Source organism: Chiloscyllium plagiosum, unplaced genomic scaffold (assembly GCF_037043375.1).
Source record: "Chiloscyllium plagiosum isolate Xiang-an unplaced genomic scaffold, Cpla_swu_hap1 HiC_scaffold_45, whole genome shotgun sequence".
NCBI lineage: Eukaryota > Metazoa > Chordata > Chondrichthyes > Orectolobiformes > Hemiscylliidae > Chiloscyllium > Chiloscyllium plagiosum.
In genome coordinates, this window is record NW_028270183.1 from 67,743,485 (window position 1) to 67,770,977 (window position 27,493).

Genomic DNA, 27,493 nt, shown 5'->3' on the forward strand with positions numbered 1-27,493 from the left:
CAGATTTTGTCACAGAGGGATTTAGGATGAATGAGTACTTGGTGGAATCCTGCAATGAGTGAGCTTTACTCTGTCTCTGACCCAGGGTGTATCTGAGCAGAGAACATTAACTGCACAAGACACTCATCCTAGACCAGTTAATAATCCACTTTAACTGCACAGATGGAATGTAAGTCAGAGTGAGAAACAACTAATTTAGTATTTAACTCACAACTGGAGGAAAAAAAAACTTCATTAATTCTGTTGAATTATTAAATGCAACTTTGAGATTTTTATTGACATGAATTAACAGTGTCCATCAGTGCAAGTGAAATGTTTACAAAACTCGGTTTACCGCTGGATTTATCGACTGTTCTGTTGATGATCTTCAATGGAATCGCTTCATGTCCCACCACACAGGAGTAAGAAGCACCGCTGGCCCACTCCTCCGCTGTAATGGATAACAGGCTGTAGATGAAGAAGGAGGTGTTGTCGCTCTCCGCCATCACCCCGGTGTTCTTGTAGTTACTGGGATTCACCGGCTTGTCATTGTTTGTCCACTTGACGAAGATCTCTCGGGGGGAGAAACCTCTCACTAAACAGGTGAGGGAGAGAAACCTCTAAGCGGAGATTTCTTCTGTTGGTGGCAGGAGGACCGACACTGATGGCTCCAGCGGATTAATCACTGCAGAATATTTGAGACAAATATAAATCAACCAAAAAAATCCTGAACCGATATCACAATTTCACTAAATATTAAGATACGCCATTTTAAATTTGGGATTTATTCACTTTCGTTTTTTTTAAAAGAGCAGTATGGTACACATTCTGTTCAGTAAAAAAAGGAAAGTTTAGTGTGAAAGTTGCCTCCATGTTTCCAGCCCACAACGAGGACATTCTGGCCATTTGTCATTGCTGATGATGACGTCACAACCCTGGCTTCTTCCCGCCTTATCTGACTTAATCAGAATACAATATCCTTTGGTCCAACTTTTTCTAAATCAGCTACTTAGCTATCCTGCCTTCAGATGCATCGTTAATGCTCCCAACGGTGTTGGTTCATTTCCAATCAAAGCCTATCATTGATGTAACTGGATCTGGATTACACATGGGATCCTTTGTGCTTTATCTCACCGCTCACCTTTCTCCTTGTGGCTGGAGTCTCTCAGCGGAGTCGGTAGATTCTGATGGTACACCACACATTCAAAAGTAACGCCACTCAGCCAGGCTTCAGTAGAAATGTCTAATTTGCTGATCACGCTGTCGGGATTCTGTCCAGGCTGCTCAGCAATTTCTGATTTCAGAGGCTTCTTTTCTTGTTTCCAGGTCACATTGACTCCAGAAGGAAGATTGGACACAACGCAGGTTAACGTCACCGTAGCCTCCAGTAAGACTTGTTCTACTGGTGGTGGGAGGATTTTAACGGTGTTAGGGTGGCACTCGGTATCTTCTATGAAACAAAAATCAAAGTCAATGAAAAATGCCCATTTCTGATACAAACAGCCAATCTTCAGATTACTCATTCACAGGGTGAAGACACCACCTTCAAAATGGCAACTCCAACTATTCTGAAACGATGCTTACTATTGTTGATGTATTTTGATCTGTGAAACATTTGTGATTACCTAGGACATACACTGTGTAATTATTCCGAAAGAACACTGGCTTTGTAACAAGTGAAACCTGTGAAAAAAGTAAAATCATCAAAATACCATCATGTAACCCATGGAATGACCTTTCTTTCGGAGTTTGTCTCTCACTTAAGACCATCTATTGATACTTGTGACAAGAGTAATCTGAATATAATGAGTTCATTTCCATGTTCGTAACCTTTAGGTGCAAGTGCTGCTGGTCACACTGACTGCCAAATCAAATCCCAAATTTTGGACAGATTATAATAAATAATTATTATTCTCTTTGCAGAGTTCTAAAGTGTTACAGAAGCAGTGAACAGCCATGGAAATTCTGTTCATTATATTTAACATGATTAAAAATACTTTGCGTTATTGGTGTGATGTCATTCTCTAATTTATGTCATTGTTCCTCGTGGGCTGTGTTTGGAAGAGATCTGAAAACAAGACATTGAGTACAGCATTGGATATCGGGAAGGACACCCATCACCTTAAGTCTTTCCCTCCATTCAGTTAGTTCATAACTGGTCTGTACTTTCACTTTATTTACCAAGCTGCATTTTTTAATTTCTTCACAGAGCAGGAGAGAAAAAAAACAAACAAAAGCGTCTTAAATTAATCTACAAACGCGATGGAAATGTCACTAATTTTATAGACATCCACTACTCACTGTGTAAACATCGCCACCCCAAACCAGGCTAAATCAGCCTGTCTCGAGTTCCTCGTTCATTCATCCCTATTGTAGCATTCCCACCAGAATTTATTCTCCTGCCTCATCCACTAATTACAGAGAGCATCTTAAAGAAGCTCAGTGAGATCACGTTTATCCCAGTTCATCAAATGTGATAGCCACTTGGTCTGTGGTCTGATCCCATAAATGAAGTTAAAGAGCTCAGTACCAGATAAAAATCGATGTCGTACAATGTCCAATCAACAGGTCATTCCTGAGCAGGGAATGAAGCGTTGAACGCATTTTGATTTATTTTCAAGTAAGGGTCACTGCATATTTTAACCACGTCAATTTGATAGAGGATCAGAATAAGGCTGTTCGGCCAATCCAGAGTTTAGATCAGAATGATGCTGGAAAAGCACAGCAGGTCAGGCAGCATCCGACGAGCAGGAAAATCGAGATTTCGGGCTAAAGCCATTCTCCTGCCTTCTCCCCATACGAAACAAGAGCCGATCTATCTCTGGCTTGAATACACACAATGGCCTGGCCTCCACAGCCCTCTGCACCAACATGTTCCACAGACTCATCACCCTCTGGCTGAAGAAATTCCTCCCCATCTCAGTTCTAAACGGTGCCCCTTTGACCCTGAGACTGTGCCTTTGGGTCCTAGTCTCGCCTACCAGTCAAAGCATCTATTCCACATTCACTCGACCTCAGTCTCTCAGTATTTTCTGTGTTTCAATCACATATCTCTCCAATATCCCCCCCTCCACCCCCAAACTTATCCTTGAAGCGGCTACCAGGCAAGTATTCAGCACTCTGAATGCCTCTCCCAGCATGGTCAGGCAATAAACTATTTAACAAAGCTCACTGTCTATATATCTATCTTCAATAGAGAGGAAACATGCTTTTCTGACTTGCCAAAAGGTTGAATTATGAGCAATGCTAATGTAACACTCAAACTGAAATGAGATACGTGGCATGTTGGGAAATGAGAAGTTGTACCGTGCTGTTTACTACGCCTGATAAATTAGTGTGTTTGATTCACATCAGAGTTCAGAATGATTTGTAGCTCTCTCAGTCTGTGTCTCTTACCCTGGAGTGCGGTGATGTTTTTACTTTGAGTGTTCTCTCCATGAGTGACCTGGCAGGTATAGACCGCGCTGTTGTACCATTCACCATAAGGGACCGTCAGCCGACTCGTCACCGAGAAGTTCCCGTTCGCCTCACACACGGGAGACGTGAAGAAGCCAGAATCCAAGCGTCGGCCATTTTTCAACCAACTCACGGAGATTGACTTCGGATGGAACTCGATAATTGAACAGACGACGGTTGCAAACTTGCTGCTTGCGATGTCTTCACTGGAGCTCACAGTGAGGAGAAGAGTTGGTGGGAGAATATCTGGACCTTTAGGAAACACATCACATACATTATCCAACGAATTTCATAACAAATACAATCAGTTCTCATATATCAAGCTTTCTTGTGGTTAATGGACACAGGAATCATAATTGTGCAGAGTGCTGGAGAAGCTGGGATCCACACAGAAAGATCAGCAGGACAATGTGAAAGGCTAAAGTTAGAGGACACAGCAAGGGATTCAAAGAGGTCTAGTAACTATAGGCCGGTAACATCAGAAGGGAGATAGCAACGTTGGATGGTATTCGTTTTAATGACAGAGTCTGATGAACAAGACAGATTAATTACCGGCATAAATGAGGAAATGATGCCGTTGCCATCACGGAGACATATTGAGAGGCGGGCAGGAGTGGCTATTCAATATTCCAGGATTTGGTGCCTTCAGGCGAGACAGGGAAAGATGGAAAAGGATGGGGGCGGGGGTGTGCGGTACAGAATGTTGCTTCTGTCGCAATTCTGACAAGAGTATTTTAGGCTGTAAAGAGAAATGAAATCATGGATACCTCCTTGAACAAAGGCAAATGGACAGTACTTCAAAACCAAAATACAGCAAACACAACTACTGGGAGAGCACGATAGACCTTACTATTGGTCCAAAAGACCAAGTGCAAATACATGGGCAAATTTCAGAGACATGTAAATTAAATAGGGGAATGAGAAAAGAGGTTTTTAACTTCCTCAGCATAGGCTTGGATATTTATTTTGTCAAAAATTTAGAGGGAGCACAATTCTGAAAATGCCCCCTGGAGAATACTTTAACAAAGTATGTGTTAATACAGAGAATTTTAATCCAGACCTTGCAAGAGAGGGGTGAACCGGAACTTAAGTTTAGGAAATGAAGTCGACCCAGTGGGTAAAACACCAATGGTGGAGCACTTTGCAGACAGTGATGGTAAATCAGTTGGATTTCAGATTGTACTGCAAAGGAATAGAAATTGGCCCAAAGTTCTGAAAAGGGGAAGGACAATTTTAGTAAGATCAGGTAATGACTTGACCAGAGTGGACTGGAAGCTGACACTTATTGGTAAATCTGAGTCAGAGCAGTGTGACACATTTAAGAAAGAGATAGGAAAATCACAGGGAGGACATTTCCCAGGAAGCCACTGCGTGGTACCAAGAATGCAGTGGGCTCTGGACACCAAAGGGCATGGAGGGGGAGATAAAGAGAAACAAGGGAGGCTTCCGGTCTATACTGAAATCTCAAAACAATAGAAACTAATATGGAGTACAGAACGTGCAAGGGGGAGTTTGAAAGACAAAGGAATTAGAAGAGCAAAAGGGACCATGAGAAAATAATAGCAGTCAAAATAAAGGAAAATATTTTTAAAAGTTACAGACTCATTCATAATAAAAGAATTATTCGGGAAACAGTAATATCCATTAAGTGTTATTATTGGAGTGGAGCCGGAGGATTAGGTTGTGGTCAAAACGAATGTGTTGTGTCAGTGTTCACTAGGAAGAGGGACAATGTGGGGACAGAAATCATGGAGGGGTGTTGTAATGTACTTTCAGAAATTAGGACACATGATGTGATGTTCTGTGTTGTCTTGCTGAATGAAAAGTGGTTATATTTCCAGGGCAGATGAAAAATATACCGAGCGGTTGAGCGATGCAAAGGATGAAATAGTTGGGTTGCTGACAATAATTTAGAATTCCTGTCTGGCCACAGCAGTTGTGCCAAGTGAGTGTAGATCAGCCAACGTTGCACTGTTATGCAGGACGAAGGAAGGGATAAATAATGAAAACACAGATCTGTCAAGCTAGTCTCAGTGGTAAGGAAACTATTGAGAAGTGAAATTAGTCTTCATTTGGAAGATAAATCAACAATTTTTAACACGGTTTTATTGAGAGGAAGTCATGTGTAACAATTTGATAGTGGTTTTCATAGAGATAACTCGATGTCCAAATGATAGCAATAATCAGAGCCAATGGGATCCGAGTTAATTTGACAGATTGGATCTAGAACTGGCTGAGTGGTGGGAGCAGGGGATAATAGTCATCGGGTGTCTGCGTGACTGGAAATCTATGTCTCCTGGTGTTCTGTAGGGATTGGTGTTGATTTCCGTGCAATTTCTCTTACATACCAATGATTGAGACTCAAATTTCGGAGGATTAACCAGTGAATTCACAGATGAAATGAAAACTGTCATGTTGGTAAGTCATGAGCGTAATGGCTTTAGATTTCAGGAAGATATAAAAGGGTTGGTTGTATGTGAAGAGAAAAGTTGCAAATGGAAATTATTCTGAATAAATGTAAGGTGATGTAATTCGGCAGAAGAATCTGTGAGGTATGACGTTTTGAATGGTGGAACCCTGGAAAGGTCTGAGGATCTTTGGTGCATGTACCCACCGATCCCGTATAGCACTGTGTCGTCTGGATAAAGAGGCTAAGAAAGTGGGAGGATATTTGCTTTTATTAGCCTAGACATTGACAATGAAGAGTGGTGAGATGATACTGGAACTTAATAAAACACTGGTTAGGCCATACTTAAGCAGTGTGTGCATGTTATGGAAGGAATGTGATTACACTGAAGGCAGTATTGATGAGATTTGCCAGGTTCTTGCCTGGGTTGGAGGGTTTTAGTTATGAAACTAGTTTAGATAGACAGGGGTTTTCCTTGGAGCAGAGGAGAATTAGGGAGAAGATTATCATGATATCTAGAATTATTTTAGGCATAGACAGGGTAAACTGGATGAAACCTTTTCCCTTGATGGAGAGATCAATGCCTCAGGGGCACAGGGTGAAGGTAAGGCCAGGAGGTTCCAAGTGGATATCAGGGGAAAACAAAATCAAACAGAGGGTGGTGTTAGCCTGGAGCTCAGCACCTATAAGTCATGTAGAGACTGAGCCCCTCATAATAGTATGAAGTATCCTTGAAAGGGCAAGTCACACAAGGCTGGCACATGAGACTGGAATAGTTAGGTGGCTGTTATTGATAGGCGTGAATTGGGTGGGTCAAAGGGCCTTTTTCCTGTGCTGTATAAGGTGAGTCTGTGAAAACGGTTATAAATAATGCCTTATTCATGTTAATCACAGATGATCTGTTTATCTCAGTTCCCACAACACTTACCTGGACATGGCATTTCTTTGCTCTTGTGTGTCCCGCTGTGTTGAACCTCACAGGAGATTTTGCTGGGGCAATCTACCGCTGATCCGGGCAGGGTTAACTGGCTGCTCAGGGTGTAGGTTCCCTTCTTGTTTTTCACTGATGGGTAAGTCTTCAATCCAGTTGTGATTAGCTCCCCACCTTTCTTCCAGGTTACCTTGGTGATGTCCGGGCAATAGTCCATCGCCAAACAACCAAAGATCACAGAACCGGTGTTGTGCTCCTGACAGGAGGAGACCAGGCCATAAAGTGTGGGGAGCGATGGTGTCTCTACAACAGAATGACCAATTGAGCATGTTAGTTTCTGTTAATTTGACCTTATCTGTTACTCAAATGTATCCTCAGCTGGAAACGTTTGCCAGTATGCTCCCGCTGAAGTCGACAGCATAACTGGGGTTTATTTTTCTTTCCTATCAGTTGCTGATCATGATCATTGGTTCCCTCTTTAGAAACACGCCTCGACCTTGACCATTGCCATATAATTTCGGAAGAAGAACATTCTGATCCCACCCCAGTAACTGTTTGAAGATCTCACCAACTGACACTTTCACTGGATTGCTGTGAAGAGCAGAGAAGTTTCACAAACTACAAACCAAGGAAATGCAGATTCATCGAAATTCTACAGTGTGTGCAAACAGGCCATTTGGCCCAACAAGTCCACACCTACCCTCTGAAAAGTAACGCATCCAGACCCATTCCCCGACCCGATTATGCTACAGTTAACCCTGACTAATGCACCTAAACTCCCAATCACTGAACACAACATTTGCAATTCCCCCAGCTTGCACATCTTTGGAGTGTGGGAGGAAACGCACACAGACATGGGGAGAAAGTGCCAACTCCACACAGACTGTCACCCGAGGCTGGAATGGAACCTGAGTCCCTAGCACTGTGAGGCAGCAGCACTAACCACGGAACCAGCGTGCCGCCCCACGAGGTACCGTACTGCTGGAAATACCCAACAGCTGGCAGTACCCTCGGAGAGAAGTCAGAGTGAATCATAGAACATAGAACATTACAGTGCAGTACAGGCCCTTTGGCCCTCGATGTTGTGCTGTCCTGTCATACTAATCTGAAGCCCATCCCACCTACACTATCCCATGTACGTCCATATGTTTGTCCAATGACGACTTAAATGTACTTAAACTTGGCGAATCTACTACCGTTGCAGGCAAAGCATTCCATATCCTTATTACTCAATGAGTAAAGAAACTACCTCTGACATCTGTCTTATACCTATCTCCCCTCACTTTAAAGTTGTGTCCCCTCGTGTTTGCCGTCCCCATACTTGGAAATCAGGTCCAGTGAGCCTTCCTCACTTATCAGTGCAAGGCATAATGTTCTCTCTGGGAGGAAGGTCACTGCAGCAGCAGCACAGGCAGGAGCTGAGCACTGGGACTAGGAGGATGGCTGTCACGGCTGAACTCATGCCAATTGTCTGGAAGTTGAAACATCTCATTTACAATTATCTGAATTCTGGAGGCCTCTGAAAAATGGAGGACTATTAAGGTTCAGAGATTTTGGAGTGTTACAGCTGAGTATTCACGTAAATATGATTTGAGAAATGAACAAGTAATCTTTAACTTTAATAACTATCAAACTGACACACAGTTCACCACCAAACCTCATGTCTCAGACTAACCACTGCACTTACTCTGTCTAGACCTAAATTCCCACTCACATTGACAAACCCTACCCTGCTATACACCCATTCATGCCCGGAACACACAACCCCAATCACACGAAACACATCCAAGGCAATCCATATTGGTAGTGTAGCTGAGCAGAGAGATCTCGGTGTCCATGTACATAGATCCCTAAAAGTTGCCAGCCAGTTTGATAGAGTTGTTAAGAAGGCATACTTTGTGTTGGCTTTCATCGATAGAGGGAATGAGTTTCAGAACCACGAGGTTAGGCTGCGGCTGTACAAAACTCTGGTGTGGCTGCACTTGGGAGTATTGTGTACTGTTCTGGTCACCACATTATAGGGAGAATGTGGAAGCTTTGGAAGAGTTCAGAGGAGGTTTACCAGGATGTTGTTTGGTATGGTGGGAAGGTTTAATGAGGAAAGGATGAGGGTCTTGAGGCTGTTTTTATTTGAGAGAAGAAGGTTGAGAGGTTACTTAAGTGAGACATAAAAGATAAACAGAGAGTGGACAGTGAAAGTCTTTTTCCTTGAATAGTGATGGCTAGCAGGAAAGGACATAGATGACAGATGTCAGAGGTTGTTTCTTTACTCAGAGAGTAGTAGGGCCATGGAACACACTGCCTGCAACAATAGTACACTCGCCAAATTTAAGGGCATTTAAAAGGTCATTGGATAAACATATGGATGAAAATGGAATCGTGTAGGATAGATAGGCTTCAGATTGGTTCCACAGGCCAGCGCAACATCGAGGGCTGAAGGGCCTGTACTGCACCGTAATGTTCTATATTCTATATTCCAGATGGACATATGATCTCAATTCCTTTCACTCATTTACACTCCTGCCGCCCTGCACCTGGCCCATGGTGAATCTGGCCCTGACTGGATCTGGCACCATCATTTTCACAACCTCGAACAAAAGCCCACTACCCAAGACATGACCTCAGCCCATGATCACTGACCTCTCATCTTACCCAAGTCAACCTGTGCACATTGCATCCAAGCTCCTTTCGCATCTGTCCTTTACCACCTACCATTTTTCCAGACTCCGAGCTTTGCATTTTGACAACACGTCCCCCTGTCACTTCATTACAGTGACCTTCCACCCCCGAAACATCCTGGCACTCTGCCCACTCTACACTAACCAGCCTGGCACACTGCCCACCTCTACACTAACCAGCCCGGCACACTGCCCACCTCTACACTAACCAGCCTGGCACTCTGCCCACCTCTGCACTAACCAGCCTGGCACACTGCCAACCTCTGCACTAACCAGCCCGGCATGCTGCTCACCTCTCCATAAACCAGCCTGGCAAAGACAGACCTCCTGCATTTCAGCTCAAACTACCCCTCACCTACCAAGCACAATTCGACCAAATTATCCTGTGACCATTACCATTTACCTTGATGCCACCTTGCCAGACAGAGTGCATGCAAGCTTACCCAGCAGCCAGCCAACACCTCACAGCCTATCAGCCCAAACTCTCCCACATGCCCAATCTCGCCCCTCACTTGCTCACCACCTTCCAACTTTGAGCCCACTCCACCATAAAGTCAGTGAGTCATAAAGTCGTACAGCACAGAAACAGTTCCTTTGGTCCAGCTCATCCATGCTGACCAGAGTTCCCAAATTAAACTAATTCCACTTGCCTGCCTTTGGCCCATATCCATCCCGACCTATCCAGTTCCTGGAGCTGTTCAAATGTCTTCTAAATGTTGGACCTATCTCTGCATTTACCACTTCCTCTGGCAGTTCATTTCAATGTTTTGGACAGGTACAACATGAAGCTCCAACTCCTGCACTCAGTGCTCTGACCAATGAAGGTACATGTGCCAAATGCCTTCAACACACTAGCTATTTGAGACAACGCTTTCAAGAATCTATGACTCTGAACCCTCAGGGTCCTCAGTGTTCAATATCACTACCCAGTGCCTTACCATGAACTCTGTAAGACTCTATGAGTCTGGACCCTCAGGGCCCTGTGTTCAACATCACTATCCAGTGCCCTACCATTAACTCTAAGTTGTGACCTGATTTGTCTTCTCAAAAAGCAACACGTCGTATTCATTTAAATTACACTCCATCTGCCACTCCTCAGCCTATTGGCCCAGCTAATCAAGATCTCATTGTACGTTTGGATAACTTTCATTGCCAATTATACCACCAATATCGGCGTTACGTGCAAACTTACAAACCATGCCCCATTCAATGTTTTCATGGCTTTCAACCAATATTGTACCCTGTTTGCCTTTCTCCCACATATCCGGAGCATTTTTTTTAAGGATTGAAGGAATCTATCTCCTTATTGAAATCATTTAATGTTTTGTCCTTAATCAATTTCTGTGGTGGAGAATTCCAAAGGTTCACCATTCTTTTGCTGAACAGTAAACAATCAGGTTCAATGTTATCGGTGTGTTGGGAAGACTGGTGAGCAGCAAGATTAATGATGATCCCATGAATGGAATAGCATTCTAGAGGGGCCGCGGGGCCTTCTTCAGCTTCCAGTTTGCATGCTGACATGTCCCTTCAGCAGCATGTTCCAAAACTGTGATCCTTGAGGATAAGGGCGCACATGCATGTAAATGCTTCACCTGAAAGCTCTCCTCCAAATTAGACTTCAACTGACTCTCAACTATTTCTCTGCCGTTTCCTCTTCCTCAATCACAGCCATGGGACTCACTTCCTAACAGCGCTGTGAATGTGCTAATACCACACAAACTTCAGCAATTCAAATGGGCTGATGATAACTGCTTTATCAAGGCGATATAAAAAGTCTGACACTTCCACACCTGTCTAGAGTTTCAAACAACCACTGGAAGAATTGAAAATTATTTGAGGCACTTGTGTGTCTACACAAGATGACATGGTTTCCTTTTGTGTGATTTGACTGTGTTTTCACTGAATGAACAGAGCTATTTCTTAATCACGTAATAGGAATGAAGCTTCCCTCATTTTTAGCAAGGCAATCACACATTATATTTCTTTATTCCAGGGAAGTATAGTGTTAAATTAAAGAAATATGATGATTGGGATGTTTCAATTGGAAATTGTCAGAGATTGAATGTTTACTTTCATGAGCAATTAATTCCAGCCTCATTGTGTCACAGTACTCACAGGAATGTGTTTCAGAAATGGTGTCTCCCTTTGTTTCGGGCAGTCGAATCAGTAAATCTGGGATAGTTTTTGCTTGTTAATCAAAGGTGTTAAAGAGTTTTAGCCAAAGGTAGACCTGTGGATTTAGCTCACAGATGCTCCATGATCTAAGTAAGTGGTGGAACAGCTCGAGGGGCTGAGTGCCCTCCTCTTGCTCCTACCTTCCTATCATTGTGTCATTCATTAAGCTAGCACTGGTGGTGAACACTTTTTATTAAAATATTTCAACAAATTAATTGTTTCACACATGCTGTAAAAAACCTTCTGTTGATTATTTGGAACGGGATCATTGACATTCTCTATTTGAGTGATCAAAATAACTTCCACCCAATTACAGCAGCCGCTGCGCTCTGGAGTGTGTTGTTACTTCATAATAGTTTCTTGTGAAACTACAGCTCGAGATCAGGGCGCTCCAATTCAATGATTCTCTGATATTTAATATCTCTGAACATTCGCAATTTGTTCAAATGCATCTTTTCTCTGAAGAACGTGTTTCATCGAACAGAACTTTTTTCAATGAAACAACAAACTTTAAATGCTAGAAAACCAAAATAAACACAGAAATTTCTGAAGAAACTCAGCAGGTCTAGCAGCTCCTGGGGAGAGAAGGCAAGGTTAACCTTTCGCATCCAGAGACCCCCGCCCCCCCTCTTCACCAAGTTGTTTTCATGTTTTTGGCACAAGAGCTCACGCCTGTTAAGATAAACAGTGATTACGTTGGCTTGACTCCTGTTGGAAAAAGAATTCTTAGCAGAGGTACTGGATGGTCTGAGATAGCAATTGAAGACCAACTGAAAAGCTATCACCATCTGCAGCAAGTGTTGGATTTAGCGGAACTCCCAGCGTACTGAACAATCAAATTCAGCTACAGCACTGGTTTAATATAAAGTAAACCAGCCTAAGACTAATCTCATCAAATATGCTTCGAAAATGATTCATTCTGGATTAGTTATAAATGATATTGTTAGAACAGCAAATCAAAAGCTGGGATTTCTTTGAGCACTTACTCTATTAACCCCATCTAGCGATGCCCAAAAGCTTGTGAACAAATATTGATCTGGAAAAAGCTGCTAACCACCAAATTTCTGTTTAATATCTAAGAGACACAAGTCAGGACAGCGATTGAATAGATTTCATTGGCCTCTTTGAGTGGAATTCCAACAAACACCCAGACATGTCAATCTGCTTTCTTGCACTGAAGTAACCTGATAAGAGATTGTGTTACATACCTCTCTAACAGGTTGTAAGTGAACACAGGCCACCTGGCACAGAATCAGGGACTCTACTACAACATCACAACAGACCTGAACACAATGAGCTCGACACTATCACGGAGAATACAGCCCACCTGTTTTGACACTACATAAACCATGTTAGTTATTAACACCTTCCAACAACCAGGGATTGTTCCAGAATGTTTGTACAATGAAAGTAACATTTCAACATTTATCCAAGAATGCTTTGACAGCAGCTCCAAATTGTTCAAACTCTATGGGAACTACAGAGGAATAAATCTAGGAATTGCATTGCCATCAATTCACTGTCACTGGATTCCAACCTAGAACTCCCTTCCTCTTTCCCCTGTGAATGTTGCTGCACCAGACGGTCGACTTAGTTTGGAAAAGATTAAAATGTTTTGAAGTGTAATATGACCGTTGCCAGTGACATTAAAAGCTGATAATAGGTTTTCAAATAATAAGATGCAAAAAAATTCTGATTCTACATTGTGCCACGGAATATGTCCTGCAGAACTGAGGCACAAAGAAAATATACAGCATATTTCCCTCTGCTTCGCTCAATCAAATATCTCTTGTTGCCAACAACCAATTTCAAAACTCTTGCTATCTGCCTTTTGTTCCTGAAACGTTCGTTCTGATTGGAACAACTTAGTCAGGGCTCTCAATTCTGAGGCACCTAATCGAATATTGTATTTCTGGCAGATAAAAGTGGTTTTGAAGCGCGAGATGAAATTGAACTGTCTGAGATTCAGGTATCCGAACTGGACAATTTACAAATGGTCAGGACCGTAGACAAGTAAGTCAGACATTGCACTGAAACAAACTGCACAACAGACTTAATCATAGAGGATACATTGCTCAACTCCTCACGTCAAATATATTCGCTGTAATTGAATATTCATCAGAGGAACTAACCAGAGGATTAATGTGAACGAGAATGTGTTCACAATGAACATAAATAACCACTGAGTTAATAAACTTAATAAGTCATTGTATTTAACAAAATTATTGAGGTGGGAAATATCGCCAATTAAAGCACAGATCCGGAGGAAATGGATTATTCTCGAAATTATTTTTACATATTCTTAAAACGTTCCTTGAACTGTGGAGATTTTGCATGCACTGCATAAAGTCAATACTACATTCCAGTGTGGAAAGCATTTCTGTTGAAGGAATTAGGGCAAGGTCATTTTCTTGTTAACTGCTTTTAATGAACGAAAATGTTTAAAAAGGTATGAATTGAAAACATGCTTCTGTCTGGAGTTGCCCGCTTTAGCGGATGTCTAAGTAAATGTGGGCACTGCTGCCTCACAGATCCAGGTACCCAGGCTCGAGTCCAGCCTCGGGTGGCTGCCTGTGTGGAGTTTACACAATCTCCCCTGTGTCTGTGTGGGTTTCCTCCCACAATCCAAAGATGTGCATGTCAGGTGAACTGGTCATGCTGTATCGTGCATCGTTTTAGGTGCATTAGTCAGGGGTAAATATAGGGTAGGGGAATGGGTCTGGGTGGGTTTCTCTTCAGAGGGTCGGTGTCGACTTGTTGGGCTAAATGGCCCGATACATACTGCAGGAAATCTAATCTAAATGATTGTCACACTTAACTAATGTGAGCAGATTCCTTCCGATCGCTACATTGCAATAAATCGGTCAAGTATATTAATTAAAATAAATATTACTCTCTTTTCAGTGTCTGAATAAACAATGTGCTCTGTTATCCTCTAGTTCATGTCTTCTGCAAATTTGTGAACTCTGCATCCGTGTGAACACATCGATGTAAAATGAATTCTCTGCGTTTGCATCAAGCACTCCCATGGTTTTAAAAGTAGGGTTCCTACAGTATAGAAACAGTCCATTTGGCCCAACAATTCCACACTGACCCTCTGAACAGTAAGTAGCCCACCCAGACCCATTCCCCCTAATGTATATTTACCCCTGACTAATGCACCCTAACCTACACATCCCTGAACACTGTGTGCAATTTAGCACAGCCAATCACCTGACCTGCACATCTTTTGGACTGTGGGAGGAAACCAGAGAGCCCGAAGGAAACCCACGCAGACACAGGGAGAATGCGCAAACTCCACACAGGCAGTCACCCGAGGTTGGGATCGAATTTGGGACCCTGGCACTGTGAGGCAGCAGTGCCAACCACTGAGACACCATGCTGCCCTGCGAGTTCATGAGTGGATTATTTTAATTAATTCGAAATTTGGCCTTGGTCACATAATTCACTATAGCAGTTGTTTCGAAATAATGACTCCTCAGTTGATATTTTGTTGGAAAATGTAACTATTTATTTAAAATGCACAGATTGGGAACACCTAAAGCACTGTGCAGATTAAATAATTCAGTTAATGTTTTATTTTATTCTGTAAATCCAGTTTAATCAGGGACATAACAATTAATTAACTCAAGTTACGTGTGAAACTGATCAAAGCAATGAAACTGACCTGTTCTTCATAGAATTGAGCAGAATTTCCAAATGGTCTTTGCCAATGATCTTTTCCAGCCAGAAAAATATGTATGTAGTGTACAGCGGAATTGAAAGGTGTTTGTTGATCAATTATAACACAGTCATGGCATTTTTGCTCAAGAGCAAGAACTATTAGAATATTACACTTTTGAAATTCTATTTATATTTCTCTATGACTTGTAAACTGTTTAAAGACAGACCTTGTGATTGAACTAGATAGTGGAGTTCTGAATGTGGATTGTAAAGCATGGATTAGATTAATCCTTAATTATTACTTTTAAGTAAAAATTGCGCCCAAAGGTATCTGTTTTCCCTTCATTTCTAAAACCTTTGCGATTTGTCTTTCACTTAATAATAGGCTTTACAAAATTTCTACTCGCATGCTGATTTCATTGAATGAGGAACCTGGAGCGGTTCACTGTCACCAACCGTGTTAACATTGCAAAAACAATGTAGAAACCAGAAACGGTTTCCCAAATATAACACATTTAATGTTACCCAAGCACAGTCCCTCCTCAACAGATCAACGATCACCAGATAACAACACGGTGTGTTTGCAGCAGAACTAGCTCTGCAAACATTTTCAACAGAACCAAGAACATGATGTAACCTCACAAAAAAAAACAAATTGAAGTCTAACAAAGCTGCTCAGAATCCAGCAAACTAATGATTAAATTGAAGAGAAATAACAAGTCATAACAGCAACCTTGTTTGTGAGGGGACTTAACACTTAAAGCTGTAACGTTTCTGGCAACAGTTCAATTTATTTCCAACCTGTACACCCTTCCTGATCATGACAATCTTGTGCAGCACACAGTGGAGCGGTTGAAGGCATATATTGATTAATCACTTCATGGTCAAAACAAAATTACTGAATGGACAAATATTACCACATTATAATTTTAAATTAGTTTTAATTACATAATCTGACCAATTCTGCAGTTTCAGATTTTAGTCCCAAATTTTATTTTGAATGAGGCTACTCAAAACAAAATTCAGTTAGTTTACAATTAGAACTGAGTTTTTTTTTTAAAGTCAATGCATTAAAAACTCGTTTTTTTTTTCATTTCTCACACTTCCGGGTTTCTGCCTTAAGTTGTTTTTCAGACCGTTACAAATGGATGTAATGTTTTCAATCAAGCAGAGAAAAATGTGTCATATAAGTTTAACAAATGCAGAAATGATTCATGAAAAACCAAAGAACTTCACAAATATTGGTAATGAAAAGTAATCCAGAGAGTCAATCTCCTCACCAGAAAGAAAACACCGATTACAGAAAGCATGAAAACGCTGATCAATTTCACAAACTGAATAAGATCCAATCAACTCAATTCAACAGAATCAAGGAAAATAAAATCAGAATCCAATCAACTCAAAACAACAGATTTGAATGAAACATAATCAGAATCCAAACAATTCAATTCAACAGAATCAAATAAAACAATTTCAAAAGCCAATCAACACAATTCAACAAAACCAAGTAAAAACAAAGTCAGAATCCAATCAACACAGTTCAAACCAAATCAACTAAAACAAAGCCAAAATCCAATCAACTCAATTCAACAGAATCAAGTAAAACAAACTCAGAATCTAATCAACAGAATGCAATATAGCACCGCAAGAAAATTTTATGACAGTTTCTAACCTGCTTGTCATCAACTAATTAACAAAATAAATGCGAAAATATAATCAGGGTAAGAACATATATTCAAGAAATTAATAATGATATTTTAGCATATTTTAATCATGTTTGGTAATGTCTCGAACATCTTTGATTTCTTAGCGTTTGTTGTTGATAATAAAACTCACAGTCAGGGTGTCACTGACATTAACCATTATTTATAGCTGACTGATTAAGAGACATTCGGTGTTTCAAGTAACCCAGCCACACAGAATGCCCATCTGATCAAAAAAAGAGATACACCGAGTAACTGACTCCATCATCCCCACTGTAACTATTTGCTGAGCCTTAACTGAAGTCTGTAATCAGACTGAACAAAAATCAATCCGAACCAAACCAAACTCAGCACAGAATCTGAGTTTAATTTAATTCAGAAATTAGTCACATGAATAGAAAGTTTTTAAAAAGTCACTAAGAAAGTTCAAGGGTCTTACCTGAAGTCACTGTCACCATGGTCCCTTGGCCCCAGAAATCAAGATAGTCACAGTGTTACATTCTATGGACTAGGTCACACAATAACTAGCTCTGTATAAAACAAATCAAAAATCTGCCATCATTTTACATTTTCAGAACCACAGACAAAATAAAGTCACGATAAATCTTCATCACATAATTGTGCTAGTGAATTCTGAACATTCTTGATTAATGTAAATACTGTTTTATACTTCACAGAGTATAAAACTGATTCTCAAAATCCCCAACTGGTGTATCGATAATTACCCAACACTTTTACAAATTAAATAGTGATACTGGCATTAAACCGCACAGAACTAATACTGCACTGCAAGTTAAGACGGTTTGTAGAAGTAATCACTGACTAGTTTCAAACAATGGAGGCTGAATAGGTTTTTGTATTGGTCATAATTGCAGTGTCACTCCAGCTATATCACTGTGAGACACGTTGGGTCAAATACTATGACAGACTGTAAACTGTAAAATGCAGAGAATTTCTTCACTTCCGAGAAAGCAGTGATTCAGACTGCTCTAAAAATGATTCAGTGTGTTATTTCAGCTTTTACGATCCATTGTATTTTGAAAGCTTCGAATACTTTTCCAGGTTTGGTCTGCATTTAACTTGGCAATCAACACGAAGAAGGTAGAAAAAATTATACATTTGTACAAACTAGCACTACTGGATTGCGTTTAAATTGCATCTCACATTATTTCTCGCTCCTGCCATGGTAGAAATCACCAATTTGAGATAAACAGTTGTCAGTGGTTTTTGTATGAGGATGTCGCTGTGCACAACACTGTGACCCACTGTAGTATCACAATGATGTCGACCAGTACACTCATTCTCTGTTCTTTACTCGAGGTCTCAATTTTCATTTGAAAGAGCCATTTAGTACTGATCATGTTTAGAATGAATGCCATAGTTGACATAACAATTAGCAGTGATCTCCTGGGTTGTCAGATATATTAAAACTAACATTTTGTCAGAGCAGTTAATTGATGGAAGTGTTAGCAGTACATATGACATGCCCAAAACATTGTCCCATTCTGTCACCAGTTTGCTAGTTTAAATGGTACATTTCCTCTTTGATAGTTTTGTAAGAGGCAGCCTGAGGTCTGCTTCAGATTGCAGTTGGTATTATTGCATTTAAAACTCGTACTGACCGTCAGTTTATGATGGAATTGACAAAATGTTCCCTCGAGCTGTTTTTGAACGGGTCCAGCCCTGGTTCCTCTCGCTGTGGTCTCTTGCACAGTAATAGATGGCGGTGTCTTCGATCTTCAGGTTCCCCATGTCCAACGCGAAAATGTTGTTTGAAGTGTCTTTGGACGCAGTAAATCGACCCTTAATCGCTGGTGCATAGTTATTGCTGTTTGAATTATAGTAGTTCAGCAGCCACTCCAGACCCTGTCCGGGAACCTGTCGGACCCAGTGCATGGTGCAGCTGCCAAGATCGAACCCGCTGGTTTTACAGGTCAGTTTCAGGCTGCCTGCAGGACGGCCAGTCTCTGCCTCTGGCTGGGTCAAAACAACCTCCGACTGGACACCTTTAAAAAGAAAACAAACAAACCATGAGCATTAATGTTGGTGAAATGATGGCTGAGTCTTTTACATTCCTGCGGTAGACTAACATTGAGACAGTCACAAAGAGAGACTTGAACAAAAAACACTCACATGATAAGAAAGTCAGTAACAAACTGAGAAAAAGTGTCGACACAATCATTCTGATAACTTGTGGGAAGCGGTTCTGCTAAGATCTTTCTAAACAGATCCGACCCAGGAGTGTTGAATTACGGTCCAGTGCCCAGGATTTATATGGCCATCGGAAGGGGCAGGCTTACAGCTTCCGCATGTTGGTTTCCTGCTGGAGGCTCAGACTGGATCCTGGTATCAGCTTGTACAGCCCGAACACATGGGATTATGTCTTTACATGAGCTTCTGCTTAAACATGGACACATACACATCTTGGGATATTGGTTTTGCTGAATAGCTTCTTTGGAAGTAAATTTGAGTAGCTTCAGGTCTGTTTCACATGATAGTTGCATGTATTTTGTTGAAAAAAAAAATTCAACTGGAAGTTAGCTCCCTTTATTTCTACATTCATTCACAAGCAGATAAAACTAAAATTAAAGTTCAAACATATAACTAGCTAATAAAACAGTTGAGCTTTTCTTCCCTGGATACTGCAAGTCTCTGTCGCACTAAAAAATAACATGTAATTCATACTAAACATTTCAAAATTCAATTTAGGCAACTGAATACAGAGCGTGTCCAAAGTGATTATATTTAGAATATTCAATTAGAAGTTAACTCCCTTTAATCCTACATTCCACTACAAGCAGATAAAGCTAAAAAGAACTTCAATAATATTATTAGCCAACAAAATGAATGACTTTATTTTTGCTGTCACTCAAAGTCTCTCTCACATTACAAAATAACATATCATTTCTAATCTGCGTTTCTAAATTCAGTTTCGGCAACCTAATATGGAGCATGACTAAAGTGATTATATTCAGAATGTGAGTGTATGTCACTAAACAGTTTGGACCCGGAAATTAGAAGCACCTCCTTACATTGCAGAATGTCTCTCCCTGAATCTGTTTTTTTCAAATTGCTCCGACACTAAAATACACAGTAAAGGAAAGCTGTGTGGCTGAGAAACAAAATGTGAGTCCGCAGTGATACATAACACCTAGGTAAACTTTTGAAAGAGCATCTAATGAACTAGAACAAGACAGTCCATAACTTTTTTTTTAAACCCTCAACGTCTAAACCATTGCATGTAACAGTCTGGGTACATCAGGAATGTTTGGTTAAGTTAGAGAGTATTACAGTAATAATTACCACGAATGTAGGTTATAAACAGTACAATTCTCTGCTCACTGATAGCTCTGACAGGGCAGTTAACTCATAAAAATCAGCAAAAATTCGCTGTTACACTACACCAGTGTTAACCATGTATAAAGGGCCAACTCAGTTTTAATGAGATGCATGAATCAGAGAATGGTGTAACAAGTGATGTGAGTTTGAACCAATTCAAATTTGTTAATTTACTTTGAGATGATAACAAATGTTATTTCAATGTGGGATTTTGGATCCATTAACTTCATATTCAGGAGCTTTAAAGATACTCAATAAACAGGCTGAACTAACCAGAACGTCACTGCATTCAATGTCCTGTTTTCTGATAGTCATACAGTGAATGCTGTATTCAGTGACTTTCCTTTTAAAGGGAGAAATGCCAAGTGAAATGTGTCCATTGTGAGTAAATGGGAAAATATAATTTGTTTGGTAGGATTTTACTTTAGTTGATTTATTTTCCCTTTAAGCGGCCAGATACAATAGTTGTCAGCAATTAAGCTGACTACAGAAAAGTTCCTTGAGTTCCCAGTTTCATTTACTGGAAGCAGGTGGAGTTTCTGCAGTGGGTCAAAGATATTTTGTCTCACGGTTGACCAGTTGGTGGAAAGCCAACTGCAAACTATAACCACCGCCTCCGCAGAAACAAAACGACTCAGCAACAATGCTGGAGAAAAGTTTATTTTCAGTTGTGTAACTTGGAGAACTAGTCACTCCTCTCATTGAAGGTAATATTCGCAGAGTCTCAGACACAACTTACCATCAACAGTTCATTCAAGGATCACTGTAGCACTGTTTAGTATTGAGAAAAATTGATAAATAGTCAGAGAGTTATGGAGTAATGCAGCATGGAAACAGACCCCTCGATCCACCCAGTCCATGCCAGTCCTAATCCCAAACTAAACTAATCCCACCTGTGTGCACTTGGCCCATATCCTTCCAAACATGTGATATTCATTTACTGATCCAAATGTCTTCGAAAGGTTGTAAGTATCCACCACCCAATCATCCCACATCCAAACCATTCTCTGTGTAAAAGGTTGTCTCTGATATCCTTTTTAATATTTTTCTCCTCTCATTGGAAAAACATGTTCCCTATTGTTGAAATCCCCCACCATAGGGGAAATACACCAATGTCTGGGTCAAAAATTGAAAACAATCCCAGCTCCAAACATTTACAGAATATCACTATGGATCTTCCTCGAATCCAAAAAAAGATTGTCCCCTTTGATCAATGATTTATAAAATTTACTCGCGTATCTACTGTGATAGACGTTTTCAAATAACTTCTTAAGTGCAAATGGTTCACATCAATCGGATTAAAGTAACATTTCTTGCGCTACCCCCCACACACAAAAAAACAAGTTTGTTGACACGAATTGCTCTGAGGAAGTATACGATGGATTCTTTTATCAAACAAAATCATTTCCAATGTTGTGAGCACTCGTCTATCTTCTGTGCAATGGTCTGAATTTTAAGTTGTGTCAGACTGCAGATGAAACTGGCTGATCTGGGTAAAAGTACAGTTTGTGCCTTTCGCATTGTGAATGTATATTGCTGACTTTAGTTGAATAAAGTGATGTTGTTCCAGCATCGTCTGGCACCATTAATTGGACCATTTATTTCCACATCGCTAGCTGTAGGGTCAGGTGGAGTTTATTGATATGTGATATTTTTGAAACGAAAGCTTTGTACATTTCCAGTATGAATCATGTCAATTAGAGCCATTCACCTTTGCACTCATGGCTTTATAAACTTGTATGAGGTCACCCCCAACCCCCCCCCCCCCCCCCCTCCCCCAAACTCTCACCCTCCAGTGAAACAAGTTCCAGTCTATCTGGATTTCCAACATGATTCTGTTCCCTCACATTCTGATTCTGTTCCCTCACATTCCCTCCTGCCACCCCAAGTCCACAAAGAGCGTCCCTTGTTACTAGTTCAAAGAAATGAAAGGAACTTCTCCCACCATATTGTTCAATTTTAATTGGCTTCAAACACCATAAAAAATAAATGTTCATGTCATTGCTGATTTATGGGAGAATTCCGTGTACACAGTATCTGCTGAAATACCTGCAGTACCATCCTGAATCTGGTTCGCAGGTTCATCTGTTGCTCACAAACGCAACCAGACATCAGGGAATAGTGAATATCGCCCACCCCCACCCCTCCACCCTTCCCCTCTGTACTTTGCACTTTGTGAAATCCGTGTTGTCAATAATCAGTTAAAAGAAAGTTTTTTTTTTAAACTTTCTTAATTCATGTTGCTGATCTTGGCTGAATAAAGGTATGTTGATGTCAGCATTTCTGGGGAGCATGTCTGCATTTTTTTCATGTCAGTTTACAATGATATTAAGTCAAGAATAGTCAAAATATCCTCAGGACCTATTAGCTTCTCAGGGCTGTACCAACTGTTTGAATATTGATACAGTTCTGCCCTTACTTTTTCCCCATAAGCCAGGATTTACAGCATTGGAGATCATATCTATGTTGATAATGAGTTAGGCCCTACACAATGTTCCCGAATGTTTACAGTGCTATCACCTGCATGGTTATGGACAACATGCTATAAAGTGGGTGTTGGCTGGAAGGCTCTGTCTTCACGTGATACAGGTGCGATGGGCGAAGTAATCTCGCTCTGTCGTGAAAACTTCCTACTACTCGAAATTCATCTTTCCTACTTTGTCTCCAGGATGTTGCCTGGAATGGAGAATAGGTCGTACGAGGATAGGTTGAGAGTGCTCGGCCTTTTCTCATTGGAAAGGCGAAAAAAGAGGGGTGACTTGATAGAGGTTTATAAGATGATCAGGGGAATAGATAGACAGAGATTTTTTCCCCGGGTACAACATAGTGTTACAAGGGGACATAAATTTAAGGTGAAGGGTGGAAGGTATTGGGGAGATGTCAGGGGTAGGTTCTTTACCCAGAGAGTGGTGGGGGCATGTAATGCGCTGCCTGTGGGAGTGGCAGAGTCAGAATCATTGGTGACCTTTAAGCGGCAATTGGATAGGTACATGGTTGGGTGCTTAAGCTAGGACAAATGTTCGGCACAACATCGTGGGCCGAAGGGCCTGTTCTGTGCTGTATTGTTCTATGTTCTATGTCTCATTCATAGACTCTAATTCACATGATTCATACCGGAAATATTCCAAGCATTCGTTTCAATGAATGAGATCAATGAGATCAATACACCCCACCTGATAGTGATTTGGAAATTAATGGTCTAATTAATGGTGCCAGACGATGCCTGGGACAACATCACGTTCTTCAACTAAAGTCAGCAATATACATTAACAACGTGAAAGGCACAAACTGTACTTTTACCCAGATCAGCCAGTTTCATCTGCAGTCAGACACAACTTAAGATTCAGACCATTGCACAGAAGATAGACGAGCCCTCACAACATTGGAAATGATTTTGTTTGATAAAACAGTCCATCACAGACTTGCTGAGAGCAACTCGTGAATATTGCTTGATTTCTTTTTGTGTGGGGTAACACATGAAATGTTACTGTATTCCGACTGATGTGAGCCATTTGCACTTCAAGTTATTTGAAAACTTCCTTCACAACAGATATGTGAGTAAATTTTAGAAATCATTGATCAAAGGGACAATTTTTTTTGGATTCCAGGAAGATCCATAGTGATATTTTGTAAATGTTTGGAGCTGTGATTGCTTTAACTTATTAACTAAGACATTGGCATACAGTGCACAACTTCACAATTTGCTGTAACATGAAACTCGCAACCACTGTGAACCTGGAAGGCGATGGTTCAGAATTTAACAAGGACCTCGCAAGGTTCGTGGAATGGACCAACAAATGATTCATGAAATTTAACAAAGGCATTTCTGAAATGATTAATTTAGCTAGGAAGAATATCGAGACACAAATTCACATCTCTGTTTGCATTTCAATATACTATAAATTACTTTTCTATTATATCCTAAAATACTTGTGTCTTTGTTCATATTTAATACACTCTATCTTGTTCCGGAGCTAACACAGTTTCTTTATTTATTTCATTCAAGACTGTATGCTATATTTTTGCCTCAGTATTGACCAAACTTGGTTTGGTGCCAGCTTATATCACTTGAGCTGCTTTTTCAGGAAGTGAATCTCTCCACCTGTTTTGTCAAAATAATCTGTTCATGCTTTGATCAAAATAAATCCTGTTAATATCATCCCAAATTCAGGCTCGGTTATTTTGTATTTTTTCATTGGAAATGAACAGAATATGACCGGCCTGTTCTTCGTGGAGTGGGAGAGGGAGTTAAAGTGGTCAGCCACAAGGCCGTGGGGTTGGTTGGCACAGGTGTCCCAGAGATGTTCTCTGAAATGATCCACAAGTTAGTGTCCTGTCTCCATGATGTAGAGGAGACCACAGCAGGTGGAACAGACACAGTGGATGACATTTGTGGAAGTATAGATAAATTGCTCCGGGATGTGGTAGGATCATTTGTGGCCTTGTCGGAGGTGAGGGGGGAGGTGTGGGCTGGTGGAGGGGCATGGACCTGACGAGGGAGTCGCGGAGGGAATGGTGTCTCCGGAATGCAGATATGGGTAGGGAGGGAAATATACCCCGAGTGATGGGGTCTGTTTACAGGTGGTGGAAGCAGCGGAGGATGATATGATGTATGCGAGGTTAGTGCGGTGGAAGAGGGCCAGGAGGGCTCCCTGTTGCGATTGGAGGGTTGGGGTTCAAGGGCATCGTCGACCACATGGGAGGGGAAATTGCAGTCTTTGAAAAAGGAGGTTATCCGGGATGTTTTATGGTGGAACTGGTCCTCCTGGGAGCAGGTGCGGTGGAGGCAGAGGTATTGACAAGAAGGGATGGCATTTTTACAGGAGGTTGGGTGTGAGGAGTGTAGCCCAGGTAGCTGTGGGAGTCAGTGGGCTTGCAGTAAATGTTTAGTCGGTCACTAGAGATAGAGGTGGAGAGGTCTCGGAAAGGGAGGGAGGTGTCCGAGATGGTCCCTGTGAAGTTTAGGTCAGGGTGAAAGGCTTTATTAAAGTTGATGAACTGTTCAACCTCCTTGTGCTCGCATGAGGTGGCGTTGATACAGTCATCAATGTAGCAGTGGTAAAGATGGGCAATGATACCGGTGTAGCTGTGGAAGATTGACTGTTCCACATATCTGACGAAGAGTCAGGCATAGCTGGGGTCCGTACAGGTGTCCATGGCTACCCCTTTGGTTTGGAGGAAGTGGGAGGATTGAAAGGAAATGTAGTTGAGGTTGAGCATGTACTGCTTGGGTTGGCGTGACAGGAAGAAACGGAGGGCTTCGAGGCCTACATCATGGCGCTTGGATGTGTACAGGGCCTGGACATTCTGTTCTCTCTGGGGCTTAGCAATAGCTTGCAGTTATTATGGAACTGAAAGTGCAATGGCTGGGAACTCGGAGAAACCAATGTTTCAGTCTTCTGCTTGAAGCACATTTTGACCAGAACATTTAAACACCACAAAGCTCACTGTAGGAAATGCCAGGGCTGCAACTTTTAATAATATTTGAAACATTTTTAAAAATAGGGATTTTTAGTCATAGTTTCTGAAATAATCAAGAAAAGAATTAACCGTTAGAACAAGCTCTTTCAAAGAGAGAGGATTTGGAAAGATTGAAACCATACAGTGCTGTGCTTTATTTGAATTCAATGTCGGTCAGAGTTTGATACAGCCAAGGTGATCTCTCCATATATTGATTCTGTTAATCTGACACACTGACATGCCTGTCTGTACAAAACTGTATTATTTGTTTAGTTGATCAAAATTTAGGAAACAGATCAAACAGAATGTATTCGGCTGGGAAGGTGATGGATACAGAAGACAGAATCAAAAACTGGGAACATTAAATCTGAAGAGAGAGTAACAAGTAGTACAAGATCAAAGACATGACAAGGTGCATGTCGATATGTCCCAGACGTTAGTGAATTGAATGAGTTTGTGAGATGGTCGAGAGACTCGTCCAATGATGTCCTGGAATCAGACCGCGAAACAGAGATCAAAAGGTCAATTTGCAAATGTCACTTCAATGTAATCACTTCATACTCTGTGTCCTGATATAGGCCACATTGGCAGATGTTTCCGCTAGATTGCATCCCCCGGGTTTATTTTCTGATCAGAAGTGAGATGTGTGGCTTGCTGCTGGCACATAGAAACAGGAAGTTGTGTGCCAGCTGAGAATGATACATCAGGCGCTACTTTCCGTATTATCAGCACAAAGTCTTCCTGCCTCTGAGGGGGAACACACACTGGCAGTGTCAAGAACAAACGGATAGATTGCTGTTGGTTTCAACACTGTATTCAATTCCATTCCCATTTCCCAGAATGAAACAGAAGAGACACAAGATTATTTCAGCTAGAGTAAATTATCTGTCAGAGAGATAAGAAGAGTTGTCATCGGGTGAAAGGAGCTAAGTGACAATGTGTAGTTTCACTCATAAACCTATGTTTAAAAGTAGAAAGCTTGAGGGAAGTTAATAAGTAAATCTAAGAGACAGCATTCATTAAAAGTTGGAATTGTAAGGTTTAAGCAATAAAATTCAGCATGGCTTTGGTGGAAGTGATATCATATCGGAAGTGGTTGATTCTGTTTTCCGGAGAGGCAATGAGATGTAACATCGGGTGTAAAAAGTGGATGTAATGCTTCTTGACTTCAATCAGGTTTTTGACCAGATCTTGCATCTTTAATATGGTAAGGGTTCATGGGATCTGGTGCAGTTTGGCAAATGATTCGAAGGTTTATTTGTTGGCAGAAGGTAATGGTCGAAGGTAGTCATTGTGAAGACATCTTGTGTCCAGTGGCTTACTACATGACTGGTTGCTGGATCCTTTGATGTTTGCAGTGTATATGAACGGTCTAGTCAAGAATGTAGCAATTTTCATCAGTAAGTTCAAAGATGAGGTGAAAAACGTTTGGTTTTGCAATTAGTGAGGAGGAAAGCCAGTGCGACATCGATGACCTTGTCTGTCGGAGAGAAGAATTGAAAACAGAACATTATATCCTAAAGTCTGTGAAGTAAAGTATTTTCGAGACTAACAATTTAAGCGAATATACGATGCATTGTTGGAATCTACACAATACAAAGAATAAGCGATCTTCTGTTGTGAATATCCACATTATGGAGTGGGGGTTGGAATTATAGTCTGGAGATATTGTGGCTAGACCATTCTTTCAGGAAACAGGGGT

At 41.1% G+C, this 27,493-nt stretch overlaps 2 gene segments (V, D, J or C); both read right to left on the reverse strand.

Annotated features, from left to right (window-relative positions):
- Window positions 1–248: 248 nt before the first annotated feature.
- On the reverse strand, window positions 249–17,479 carry LOC122552125 (Ig heavy chain C region-like). The segment is given in 5 exon segments: window positions 249–664; window positions 1,121–1,429; window positions 3,376–3,687; window positions 6,771–7,076; window positions 17,432–17,479. Coding segments are annotated over 5 exon segments (1,011 nt in total).
- Window positions 17,480–18,572: 1,093 nt separating this feature from the next.
- On the reverse strand, window positions 18,573–19,287 carry LOC148136729 (Ig heavy chain V region-like). The segment is given in 2 exon segments: window positions 18,573–18,998; window positions 19,126–19,287. Coding segments are annotated over 2 exon segments (426 nt in total).
- Between the last annotated feature and the right edge of the window lie 8,206 nt (window positions 19,288–27,493).